This window comes from Triturus cristatus, chromosome 3_1 (assembly GCF_964204655.1).
Source record: "Triturus cristatus chromosome 3_1, aTriCri1.1, whole genome shotgun sequence".
NCBI lineage: Eukaryota > Metazoa > Chordata > Amphibia > Caudata > Salamandridae > Triturus > Triturus cristatus.
This window is the reverse complement of record NC_140583.1, coordinates 852,183,393-852,197,234: the sequence shown is the minus strand read 5'-3', so window position 1 is coordinate 852,197,234 and position 13,842 is coordinate 852,183,393. Positions and strand designations below refer to the sequence as shown.

Here is a 13,842-nt window from a genome sequence, read left to right as displayed (position 1 = left end):
TATTTGGAACTTTCCCACATGTTCGAATCATCTATATCCTATTTTATTTCTTTATATCATGATAATTTCAAAATCATGTGTTTGGGTTCTCATCGATGTGTTTAATTCTTCTACCGTATTCACATATTCAAAAATGTGTTAGGATTATAGAGTTCTCACAATCATCTTGGTTAAATTGTGGAAAGGTGTGAGCTGAGGCATAATCATTTTTTATGTACACACCATTTCTAGCACAAATTTTTGATAAACAGAATCAAAGACCTACCTGTTCGATTCATTGGTGGTGAACCAGATTGCCTGGCTTGCCCTCAATCACTGACGTGTACTGTGTTCTTCTTGCTGCAATCCAGGTTATCCAGGCAGGTGTTTAGGGCTCCTTGTCTGTCGCTGAAGGATTGTGTAGGAAGCAGATGATGGGTCCTTTCCAGTTGACTCCCTCTGTTCCACAAAAGGTCAGAGGGACTGGAGCTGCTTAGCACTCTACACTGTCTGATGGAAGGAGACTGGAGGAGTAGGAGATGCTCACAGGAGAGAAACGTTTCCAATGCAATGCCTCCTAGTGACCAAATGACCTTACTACCAAATGAATCCAGATCCTTGTTATGTAATCTCTTGCAATCCAGTACAGGGTTGTCAATTGAGGAATCACCATATTTTGATATCATAGTAAATCCTCCCTTAGCATCATGTGAGGAAACATTTTGTATTTCGAGTTGTCTTTATCTACTTTGTTATCTCAAGTTATGATGTGTTTAGAATGATCTGCTACCCAAAAACGTCACCCTAGCTCAAAAAGGAAGAGAATCATGCAAGCTTGCAGGATTTGGAAAGCTGGAATGGCAATATATATAGTTTCTTCCTAAACAAAATAAGGGACAGCGTGGGTCTTAGGTCAAATGGAATAGTGATCCACTATCTGGCAGCAAGCAAGGAGAAAGAGCTCCTCTTACCCTGTATCTTTTGATCCATGACATAACCAGGAAAAGGGCGACAGCTGATCTTTAACTTGTAGAGAACAGGGGTAAGGAGTACATATGCAGTTTAGGTATAGAGGGCCAATGAAATGCACAAAAAGTCATGCTTGGTTTTAAAAAGCAAGCATTTCAAATTACGAAGTCAGTGAAGATTTCTAAGATGCAATACTGTTTGGTGGGAAGAAATGATGTGTGTTGCAATGTAATTAACAATCTGAAGGCATTTGATGAGAAATTGTAGCAGTCCTAAATAAAGGTGTGAGAAATCTAGTTACTGATGGAGAGTGGTGAAACCCTCCTCAAGTAACCACCACAAGTCTCGTGTGGGTGGGGCACATGACAACCCCAAAGTTACCTGTGCTCAACCCTCTGGTAATAAATTGAAATAACAACACAATAAAAATCAACACCAATTTAGAAAACTAGAGCAATAGTTCATAAATATATCATGAGCAAAACTACACAAATCAAATCAGTAGAACTGGAGATATTCAATTTTAGAGATTGTAAAGAAGTAAAAATCGCCCATAAAGACACTCATGACTATCTGATCATGCAAGACCAGGACAAAATCACAGCTTCTGGCTGTCTGCAATGGACAGTAGGTCAGATACAAGAATCAGGTTAGTCCCGCTGAAAAGTTACCTTCTCAGTCCAGTGCAAAGAGTGCCATTCACAGTGGAAGGGGCCAAGAGGAGCAGAGAAGATTTACAGAAGGTTGTTGATGTATGTCAAGCATCAGGTCTGGCATCACAGGTAGTCGCTGCTGTAGTGTAAATAACCTGTTGCCATGATGAGCAGATGGACAGAACTTTGCAATTGCACTCTATGTGAGTGGTCGGTGCTGCAGTGCAAAGAATTGGGCTGACAGAACTTTGAGTTGGCGGGCTGTGAGAGTGACAATGTTTCAGCACCAACAGGCCCGTTCACGGTCGCCAAGACCTTAAAAACTTCCATTCAGCCTCTCAGAGGCCACACCAAGGGTCCAGGACCTTAGGAGCATCACTTGGGGTTCAGGGGCTTGCTCCAGCTTGATCTGTATGCTTGTTCAGGTGGGTGTGAGCCTGTTATGTCCCTGCAGCTCTGAACAGAAGGCCAGCTTGGAGTACCTCTGGGGGTTTTGGGTTCAGGTGCTGCTCCAATTCCTCTGACTCAGGCAGGAGAGCAGCGATCCAGCATGGCAGCAGTCCAGCAAGGTAGTAGTCCAGCAGTGCAGCAGTGCAGCAGCACAGCAGTCCAACAGAATGGCAGTGCTTTCAGCAGCACAGAAGTCCTTTTTCCTGGCAGAGTTTCCACAGGCCCTGAAATGTACTGAATGGTTTGTGTCTAAGGCCAACATTTATATAACATGCCTCCTTTAAAGTGGGAGAGGCTTCTAGAGGTTTCCCTTTGAAGTGGATAGGTTTCCTGCCTCCCCTTCCCTGGCTCCAGACTAACTATAGGGGGTATGCAGCCCTTAGTTTAGGGGCAGGATGCAGCCTATTAAAGTGTAAGTAGGGCTGTGTCCGGCTTCTCGCTCCCTTCCTTCCAGTGTTGGATGATCCAGGCATACCAAATCTCTGTTGCGTGTGGCTGTTTAGAAGAAATACTTAAAGCTCAACCTATCAGCTACACGCAGTCATGTGACCCAGTGACAGAGCGCCGGTATTAAATAGCTAAAGCAGGAAAATGCCAATTTTCTAAAAGTGGCATTTATAAAATTGTAATTTAAAATCGGACTTTACCATAGGCAACGGTTTATCATTACAATTCCAAAGATACCAAACATGAACTGGTTTTCTAGTCCCAATTGGGAGTTACAGCTTATTAAACATTCTAAGGTATCTTCAATGTTATCCTGTGGGAGAGGTAGGTCTTGCAGTAGTAAAAAAAGAATTTAAGAGTTTTTCACTACCAGTACACGTAAAACTAAAGTACATATCCAACTTTTCAAATACACTGCACCCTACCCACTGGGCTGTCTGGAGCCTACCCTAGGGGTGATTTGTATGTATTAAAAAGGAAGGTTTGGCCGTGTCAAAAGGTTTATTTTGCCAGGTAACTTGGGAGTTTTAAAACTGTACACACAGGCTGCAATGGCAGACCTGGGCATGTTTAAAGTGCTACTTAAGTGCGTGGCACAATCAGTGCTGCAGACTAAGTAGCAGCAGCTAATTTACAGGCCCTGGTGCAAGGTAGTGCCACTTTACTAGGGAATTATAAGTAAATTAAATATGCCTATTGGGTATAAGTCAATTCTACCATGTTTTAGGGAGAGAGCATAAGCCCTTTAGCACTGGTTAGCAGTGGTAAAGTGCGCAGAGTCCTACGGCCAGCATAAATGAAATCAGCAAGACAGGAGGGTTGAAGGCAAAAAGTTAGGGTTATAACCACACTAAGGTTGCAAGTCCAACAAAAGATAATTGCCGTGGTCTAGGTGTGAGATAAGCATGGCCACCAAAGAGAAACACTTAGCTTTTTTCCTGTTGGGCCTTAAACAATTTGATTTCATCCAGTCAGAGTAGAGGTAGTCTGAGAAAGAGAGCGCAAATTGAGACAAGTCAGCATAAGACATCGCCATGAACCCGAAAGATCGAATCAGAATGGTGAGAGGGGGAGACACATAGCTTAAACAAGGTAGGGTTCAATGAAGTGCCCAAAGGGACTCCATAGGTGATTAACCTCTCTTCTCAACTGTACAATGGCAACATAACTGATCGTGTGTGATTCAACAGAAATTATTTATGCCAATCGAGAGCTGGGCTGCAGATACCATTTACACACAGCAGGTGGATCTATATCAACTGCTGCAGAGATATCAAGTGAGATCCAGACAGCAGAACCTTCTTTATCTAAAACAAAGTGAAGATTATCTACCACAGCAAATACCATAGATTCTATACAGTAGAAATCTAAAACTGGATTCTGAGGTATCCAGAAAAGAGTATGTTTAAAAAAAGAAAGACAATTGAGTATTGACTTCTTTCTCCAAGATTTTGGCCAAAAGTGGCAACATAAAAATGCTACGATAATTGCTCTGAAAAGTTGGATAAATGCCTAACTTCTTCAGCAAAGGGAGGACACTAGCATGTTTCCAAACAGTGGTCACGGAGGTGGAAGATAAGGAAAGATTGAGCAAATCAATATGAGCAAAATTCTAATCACAGAAGTATTTAGAAATTATGCAGAGTCTAAGACCATTGTTTGCATGGAAAAGGTTCCTTAAAAGTTATAATTTCTAGTCTTTACCTAAATCCAATTTCATTTTCCAAATCTGCTCATTCTAATGGCATATGGTATATGTAATGTAATGTAATTGAATTAAATAGCGCTTACTACCTCAGACAAAGTGTTGATGCTCTTTACAGTGAGTAGCACTCTACTAAGGAAGCCAAAGGATTAGCGGTAGATTAGTATAGGGAAATATAAGTTGTAAATTTGAGTAGTGGACATGTGAGTCTGTTAGTTTGATTGAATAGAATAAAGGAGGGATAGAGGAGGGAAGAGTCTAGATAGTGATATTCTGGAGATCATAGTAACTAAATGAGGTTTGGGGTGGGCCACGTAGGGATGGAGGAGGGGAAAGTCTAGAAAAGGTTTCATGGTAGATCCTAGTAGTAGACTATGGTTTGGGGTGAGTCAAAGGATGATAGAGGAGGTAAGAGTCAAGAAAGGATCTTAGGGAGATCATAATAGTAGAATGAGGTTTGGGATAGTCAGAGAGTGGAGGTAGAGGATATATTGATGGAGGTTTCAGATTAGAGATAGAGTAGTGCATTGGAGGGAGATTACACCTTTAAAATGTATTTTTTTAGTTCTGTCTACCGTAGGAGCAAAGTACTAAAATATATAGATACCTAATAATATAGAAAAGGTATACATATATAAAGGAAAATAATAATGAGATATAAAATTGTACTGCCTAAAGTTCCCATTTGCACAAGTATGGATAGATAGTTAGAAACTTAGACTTTCAGGTGTTTCTGTACATAAAAGATAATTTATTAGTATTTTAATAAACATTTGTATAAGTTTTATTTTATTTCCCACAATATTTTAAAAGTGAAGTACTTATAGATACAATAGTTGATATGATATTTACATATTGCGGTAGATAAATAAATATAGATCCATAAGCATCTAATCAAATAACTTATATGAAAACTTTGCAGTCACCTGTATAAATGTTAAGGTGAATGAATGTATAAATATATATTTATATATAAAAATATACAATTTCCTTAAACCTTAAGTTAAATATGCATTTGTTAAGCAGACCAAAAGAATATCTATATATTTCAAACCATAAGTAATATACATTTTATACAAAGAAATGCACATATTGAAATGCATACATGTAATCAAATTATAAATATTTATTTACATGTGCAGGCAAATGCTGTACATTTGTGTTTGAGTGCCGTGGACTTGTAGGAAAGAGCCAGCTCTTGAGTAGTCTTATGAAGATAAGATAGTTATCCGTGGCACTTATGTTTGGGGACAATGAATTACATAATTTGGCTTTCTTGAACAGAGAAAAATGTACTACCCATGTTTATTTTTCTTGCATGCTGGTGTTTTGCGGTGAGGTGCCAACCTTGAGCGGAGGTTCCTTTGTTGTATGCATTTGGTGATTTTATTCCAGAGAAAAAGTGGTCCTGTTCAATGTATTGCTTTGTGGGTGATAAAGCAGCTTCAAGGTGGATCTTCTGGCAACCTGTAACCAATGTGGAGCCATCAAGGCTGGTGAGATGTGGGCTAGTGGCATTATATGTAGGATTAGTCTAGCAGAAAAGTTCTGAATTCATGGTTCTTTTTTCATAGTTGATAAAGATGATCGTGATAGAGGCCATTAACGTAATGAAGTTTAGACAGCACAAGAGAGATAGTAGCCTGGACTGTGCATCTGGCTCGACTGAATCTTGTTTGGAAGTCAGAAAGTATGGAGTTATCTTCCATGAATTGGGAAATCTGGGCAAATGCTGTTTTTCTACAAGCGTCATATGGGTCCACGTTTGTTTTCTTTAATAATGGTTGCATATATGCCTTTTTTAAGATTTTTGGAAATAATCTTGTAGTTAATGTATTATTGATAATATTTCTTACTGGTGTGGCAGCAGATGCATGATGTCATTTGATTTATGCCCTATATTATCTTTAATAAATGGTGTCATTTGGTCTCCCTTTTTGTTTTTACAGCTTGTCAATCAAGTTCCTGTACCCTTATTCATGTTGCCTCTGATATGTTTAACTTTGTCTCGTGGAGCATTCGTGGACTTGGGCATCGGGTTAAAAGACAAAAGGTACTTTCTCATTTGTCTAAGCTTAACTCACAAATTGCCTTTTTACCGGAAACTCATTTCAATGATGCAGAATCGATTAAATTTAAATGACAATGGGTTGGCCAGGTTTTTTTTCTCCTACTAATAATCACAAAGGTGGTGTCGCTATTCTTTGTCATCAAGCATTAAAAGTACATGTTCTATCTACTGAATGTTATACTGATGGTCGATGGATATTGGTTAACACCAGTATTCAAAATAAACACATTTGGTTACTTAATATTTATGGCCCAGTTAAACCTGATTTTTTAAAATAATAATAAAGTAAAACTTACTAATATTGGCAATCCAAAAATCATTCTAGTGGGTGACTTTGAACTATTGGTTAGATCCCTCTATGGATAGGAAGTCTAAATGTAAATTTATCCCAGACGAATCTCATAAGGCATTTCAATCCCCATCGCATCTCAATCACTATTTGATGTTTAGAAAATTAGCAATCCTGATAAGTTTGAATTTACTTTTTTTCCAATTCACATCATACAATGTCTAGAATTGAATATATCTTAGACACAAAATCCCAACTGCCTTCTATACAATCATCTGAAATTGGATCCATTTTTATTTCTGATCATGCATTAGTACTATCCTCCCTTGATATTTTTCATACTGACTCCAAAACTGGCAGATGGAGATTTAATAAAATTACACTACGATCTGATACACATTTTATAACTAAAGCTACTGCTTTTGTTGGAGAATTTTTTCAAATAAACTAATCTGACGATACATTCATTTCTAATAATCGGGATGCTTTCAAAGCCTCATTTAGACCTTTCAACAAAGATTACACTGCAAAAAGGAAAGAAAGGTGACATTCTCAATATTTCACTTTACTTCAATAAATGAGAACACTTGTCCACACTTATTATATTTCCAAATCTTCCTTGATTTTACATGACTTGATCAAGGCTAAATCCAATCTTAACAAACCTGCTACAGTTGATGCATGTAACATCTTGCTTAAAGTTACATCTAAATGTCATGGAGCTCAAAATAAAGCTTGTAAAATGCTAGCTTACTGTTTAAAAATAAAGTCAGAACATAAAACTATAGGCTCCTTTCTTAATGAATCAACAAATACCACTTCAATTTCTGACTCTGACATCGCTAATGCATTCCAATCCTATTAAATAGCATTATATATATAGATCATACCATCTCATCAGAACCTAATATATCACACTTTTGTAATAGTCTCCCTAAACCTTCCTCTCTTATATTTGAAAAATCAGCAGCTGACATTACATGCCAATATATTTTGAATGCAGTCAAATCCCTGAAAAGAGCTAAGGCACCCGGTCCTGATGGACTTTCTATCTAACTAATTTCTTTCCTACATAGTTTTTCTTAATTCATTTCTTTTGAGTTCAAAGGCTAGTGGCTCCATTTTGGAAGCCTTGGTTGTTATTATACCAAAGTCAGATAAAGATCCCACCTTTTGCAAATATCGGGCCATTTCATTGATTAATTATGATTACAAACTTTTTGTCAAGATCGAGCATCTAACCTAGAAACTATTGTACCCCTTCTTGTCAAATTACTATACACCGACTCTCATGCTAGTGTTTTTGTCAATGGTTGTTTTTCTCCTTATTTTACTTTACATAGACGTACTAGATAAGGCTGCCTCCTTTCCCCTTTATTGTTTGTTCTTTGCCACGAACCATTCATTGAACGTGTCTGTAATACACTCATCTCCAGATTTAAACAAATTTCCCTAGAGGTTAAGTGGTGTGCCTATGCAGATGATGTTCTAATCTGTATGTCCAACCCCTTGACCCTTTCATACAAGAAATCACATTATACTCTAGTACTTCTGGAGATAATCTTAATTTTTCCAAAACTGAATTCTTACCATTGAATTCCATTTGTTATCATTATATCTTTGTGGATACTAACTTTACATGGTGTACCTCCAAAATTAAATATCTTGGTGTTTGGTTCTTCCCCAGCATATCCAACATACTTAGCCATAATTGTGTTACATTAAAATGTAAGAGAAAAACACTACTTTCAATTTGGTCTCCTCTACATTTATTGTGGTGGGTTAGACTTGCTACCATTAAAATTATGATTAATTGTACCACATGTCCTTTCTATGTTACCCTTCAAGATCCCTAATTATTATTTTGCACAGATTGATGTTATTTGTACAAAATTCCTATGGAACAATAAACACCCACATATTACCCTCTCTAAACTCAAATGCCCAAAAAATGAAAGAGGTGTACAATTTCCTGATTTTAAACTTTATCATTCCGCGTTTCTGCATCTGCAATTTTATGCCCTGACTCACAAGTTTCAAGATTTACTTACCCCACAATGGATTTCACTTGAACAGTCCTTACTGAATATTCCTTCATTCAAAGATATCAACCATATGTCTAATTGTACCTTTATATCCAAAAATCCCATTTTAAAATAGATCACATCACTTACTACATATATTATTTTCTACTACTCCTGATTTCCAACAATGCTTTTTATTCTCGTCAATCTGGTATAATAAATTTCCTAAATTTCATGAATCCTATTACATTAAATACCGGAAGAAGAAGGATATTATGTTTCTTTACCAATTTAGGAAAGACAATTCTATCATACCTTTTCCTCAATTACAAATTCAATACCTCTCACCTAACTCAGTTTTAAGGGAAATTGAATTTCTTTCCTCAGTTCTCCATTCCCTTTCTCTTACTCACCAATTACCACCCAGTCACACCTACACCTCTGACACCTTTGGATATGATTCACCATGATTCCATTCCTAAAGCTGCTTATATAAATAAAATATGAATGTCACCTTCCCCTGCTAGACCTAAAAGTTCTCTTTAAAAACTATGGGATGCTGATCAACCTACATCGTTCTCTCTACAATTCTGGGACATAATTTGGCTTAAAATATGTAATCCCTCCAGAGCTGCTTGTATTACACAGTCCCTATCTTCAGTTTATAACAGGGCTGCTATTACCCCATAATGTATTTCTAAATTTGCTCCACCTGCTTCTTCACTATGTGGGGCACGCTTCATAAGTAATGGTACCTTAACACATGTGTTATATTATTGTACTCATGTTAATAAGCTCTGGAATAACCTTTGGTGTAAATGTTTTAAGATTTTCAAATGTAATATATCACTAACTTTCCAAAATGTTTTTCTTAAGTTCTTTATCATCTAACTTTGAGCACCTATCTCCTATCTTTTTATTGCACTTGCTTTTAAAATTATACTTTCATTTTAGAAAAATGTTTTTAAATTATCATTGTTAACATGGTTGAATTTATATGTGATGAACATAGAATACATATGTTTTTTCATTGACATGATTCATCAGAAGATTAAATCTAATTTATTATGGTTACCTTTTACTACCTTTCTTTCCTTGCACTCATCATTACCTTAATCGACTTTTCCTCTCTTCTCTTGCTTTCCCCACTTCTTTTCTCTTTCCCATTCCTTCTTGCTCCTCTTCTTCTCTTTTCCCTTTTATCTATTCATTCTTTTTATATAAAATGAAAAGCAATCTTTTCATTACTTAAGTTTTTCTTTTCAGTTGGAATACTTGATGTATGTGTCTCTTCACAAATGTTATTTGTTTTGTTATTGTTATTTGAATCTTTAATAAAAAATCATTTAACAAATAAAAACGGTTTACACAATTTAGTGAAAATGTTATAAAACATTTTACCTATACTTTTAGCATTTTGAATTATGTCTGAATAGGGCTTTTTTTTTAGCTTTTTTGATTGTCTTCATTACTATTTGTTTTGAGCCAGGTCTGCTGCCGCTTTGAAATTTGTTGTTTTATCTTTTTCAGTTGTGCATTCCTCCACGGTGCTTATTTTCTTTTGTCTTGATTTTTTGTTCTTAGAGGTATTTGGTTATCATAGGCTTCTTGGAGCCACTTATAATGTTTTTGAACGGAATTTATTGTGTCCAGATCTGTGTTGGAGTTTAATTGTGTTTCTAAGTATTCAAAATTGAGTCTGTTCCATGTGTGGTAAGTGGTTGCATGTATGGTGGCCTTAGGCATGTTGATTTGTGGTGTCATGTTTTGGAAAGCTAGCAGATGGTGATCTGCCAATGTTCTGGATTAGCACAAATGACATCTAGGATGCGTCCAGCGATGTATGTGGGTTTGTGGACAATCTGGTGGAGTTTCAGTGTGTCTATGCCAGTGATGATAGTTCTTGAAAGCAGCATATTGGGTTCATCAAACCATATGTTTAGGTCATCAAGGATACAAAAGTTGGAGTGTAGTGTCATAAGGTTTGAAAATGTAGTCTAGAAATGTGTCTAAGAATGTTGAATTGCTAGGTGGTGGTCTGTACAGAAGGAGGGCCTCACAATCTCGAATGGATATGTCATCAGCTTTTGTGAGATTTATTGTTCCTTGAATACAGCTAGTCCACCTCCTTATTTGCCTAAGCGATTTTGTGTGACAGTTTGATATCCTGGAGGAATGGCTCCATGCAACACTAGAGCCATGTCACCTCCTAACCATGATTCATTTATGAAGAGTAAGTCAGGTTGTCTTTCAGTGAGTAGGCCATAGATATTTTGCTTGTTTATTAGAAAGTAATCTAGCATTTATTAGTAGGCATTCTAGAGATTGTGGCCCGTATTTATGAGAAGTGAGCATCGCTGCGTGAAAACAGCAATGCGTCACTTCTCAGTGTGCCCTCCTTGTGACATGATGATGTGTCATATTTACTGTATGACACATCATGTCACATGGAATGACAGATACGTCATGTATCTGTCGGCACAAAACTGACGCATTGATGGAGTTGTGTCGGAAGCGTGACGCAACTCAAGCAATGCACGGTGAGGGCTATATATATAGCACTGCACCACCCTTATGCCTGCAATGAGGCAGGTGTAAGTATTTCACAAAATGGCACCCTAGAAGTGGCGCCCTGAAATCATATAGATTTCAATGTGCCACTTCTACGAGGCTTGGATGTGGTGGAACACCTACCCTGCATACATTATACCTGGTGCAGTTATAATGTAGCGCAGGGATAGACAAAGTGAATCATCTGCCTAAATGCATCACTTTGTAAATAGGACGCAAAATGGCGCATTTTTTACGCCGCCGGTGCATCAACAAAATTGACGCATCGGCGACGCAAAAGTGTTGCAAAGGCTCATAAATGAGCCCCTGTGTTTTGTTGGTGGTGTGACTTTGTTTGCTAGAGGAGTGAGTAGTACTCTTTGAACTTGTAGCATGTGTATTATTTCTGTTGGTACTATCTGTGTGAAGGTAGCCATCATGTTGTTTTTCTATATCGTAATCCTCGTCCAGCAGGTATAAAAGGCATTTTGTTGTACCTGTGTGTGTAGGTGATGGGGATGGTGGTTGAGAGTGAGTTGGTGAGCTGTGTTGTTTTAGTACAGTAGCCTTGTATGAGTTATGTATCTTTCATTCTGAATTAAACCTATCCAATTTCTAACATATTTTTATACTTAGGATGTGCTAAGCCATGAGAAAGAGATTACTGCAAGAGAACATGTTGGAGGGGTATTACAGAATTGTGCTGAAACAATTTACAGAGGAAGGTCCTATAGTCAATCATCTTGTACAGATTTAAAAATGTAGTGAGCAAGTTTAGGTTGTGTCTATTGTCTGCTTTTGTAGGAAACCGTTAGTACAGTTATTTTAATAACTTCAGACATAAATGGATTAGTTATCAGAAAAGATGACCATTTTTGAATATGCAGAAGAGTAAGCATGATTATATTAAGGCTAAAAACAAGTGTATAGAATGTCCTAGTATTTTCTAGGAACAAATTAACAATGTTTGCCCTGATATTGGTTACTGGTGGAAGGTTCGGAATGTACACTAACCTTTTCTTTTTGGCAATGAAATATTTTCCTGCAGCAGTCAATTTCCTTTTCAAACATTGACAGCAGAACTGCATAATTTGGGTAAAATAGCGAGTTGATGATCGGCCTTTCCAAGAGGGATCCAAATATCTGTAAAACCTGAAAACATATTTAAGTTGGGGATTATTAACATGTGAAGTAAAAACAGAAAAGGAATAAACAACATGCACCAAAATCTCACAAAACACAAAATCATACTAGCACCACGGGCATGTGTCCATAAAGTAGTGTGGTGAGCCACCCTTATGGAAATCTACACGCCAGCAAGGGTGAGTGATTTGCTTTGACTTGGAAGCGAGAACGTGGCACCGCACATGCTTCATGTGTAAGGGATAAATATCACCTAGACTGGGCTGTGAGGGTGATGAGAAATGGAATCAGTGCAGAGAACGGTTCTATGGAGAGGTCCCACACCTCTCTCTATGCATTATTTCAAAACAAAACTTTGAATTGTAATGTAAATGTGCTTGTACAGCGCACAGCTACCCCGGTTCGGGGTTTCCCAGCGCTGTACTCATACCGCTAGGGAACCCTTCCTGGCTTTTTCCCTGTGAAATGTCCACTCCTGGGCATCCTCAGGGTGAAGCCAGGTATCCCAGCGCTGCTGGGGCCATTGTGGAGATTAAGCGAGCTATTGCCCAGAGTTGCAGCGTGGGACCCATGATTAGAATAGGCACTGAGGCGAGAATATCCAGTCCGCGGAATTTATAGCCCAAGACCCTGCCGCGACAGGAATCGAACCCTGGTCCCAGACCAGTGCTCTGCATCGAGGTGTGCCGCTCTAACCATTGAGCCACATTGGGCTTCATATGTTTACATTTGGGAAATAGCAAAGTTAAAATAAATGGAGGAGGTAGCACTGGTCAAGGAATATATGATGTACCAAGAAACTTCAAAGGAAATCTATACGAACAATCTTACATCGTGTGTACTTGATGTATGTTTGCAGCATCTATCAGAATAGACATTGTAAGCAATGCTAGAAATGCAATCAAATGATTCTGCACACCAACAATTTGGAGGTGCGAGGCAGCAGCAACAATGGGCAAAAACTTGGAGGGAGGAGGAGTAGAGTCCAAGCTCCTAACTTTTGAGTTATTTCTTTACAAACTCGGACCCTCAAAACTGGCAACAACGTAAAGATGCTAATAAATGTGCTCTAAGTTACCTATTTGGTCCCAAACAGGTGAGATAGCTGAGGGGTCAGTGCAGTAGATATCCAGTAAATTTCAGGATATAATACTCCGAGAATAACTTAGGTTGGTAACGCACATGTTGGAGAGTTTTGCTTGTAATTTCTTGTCACAGGATTGACTAATCCTAAAATGGCTCAGATGGTTGAAGGGTTTGCAGCAGTATGACAGTATGGAATGTGTAGGTCGCAGAGGTGTATTCTGAGCAAGATACCTCAATGAGTTAAAGCTTCCATTGCAGAGATTTGTGTGTAACCTCCTGGTCAAAAATTACAATCCACTGAGAAATGTGCCAGCTACTTCCAGCTAAATGCAACCAGCAAGGTAAACAGTTGAATATTGGCAGGTTTGAACCCAATCATTGGTCATTCTAATGTTGATAAAATGGGCTTTGTTTCGTTCGGTACGAATACTCACTTATTTTGTCAGTGTCATCACATTTTAAATAAGGAATATTTT

The 13,842-nt window shown here is 38.0% G+C and overlaps 1 protein-coding gene across 1 annotated transcript in view; it reads right to left on the bottom strand.

Moving 5' to 3' along the window:
• LOC146861181 (dynein axonemal heavy chain 11-like) overlaps positions 1 to 13,842 on the bottom strand; it is a 2,741,463-nt gene that overhangs the window by 2,709,961 nt on the left and 17,660 nt on the right. The window contains exon 2 of the mRNA XM_085646213.1: positions 12,152 to 12,289. Within this exon, the coding sequence (XP_085502339.1) occupies positions 12,152 to 12,289 (138 nt within the window). The remainder of the gene's footprint in view (positions 1 to 12,151; positions 12,290 to 13,842) is intronic.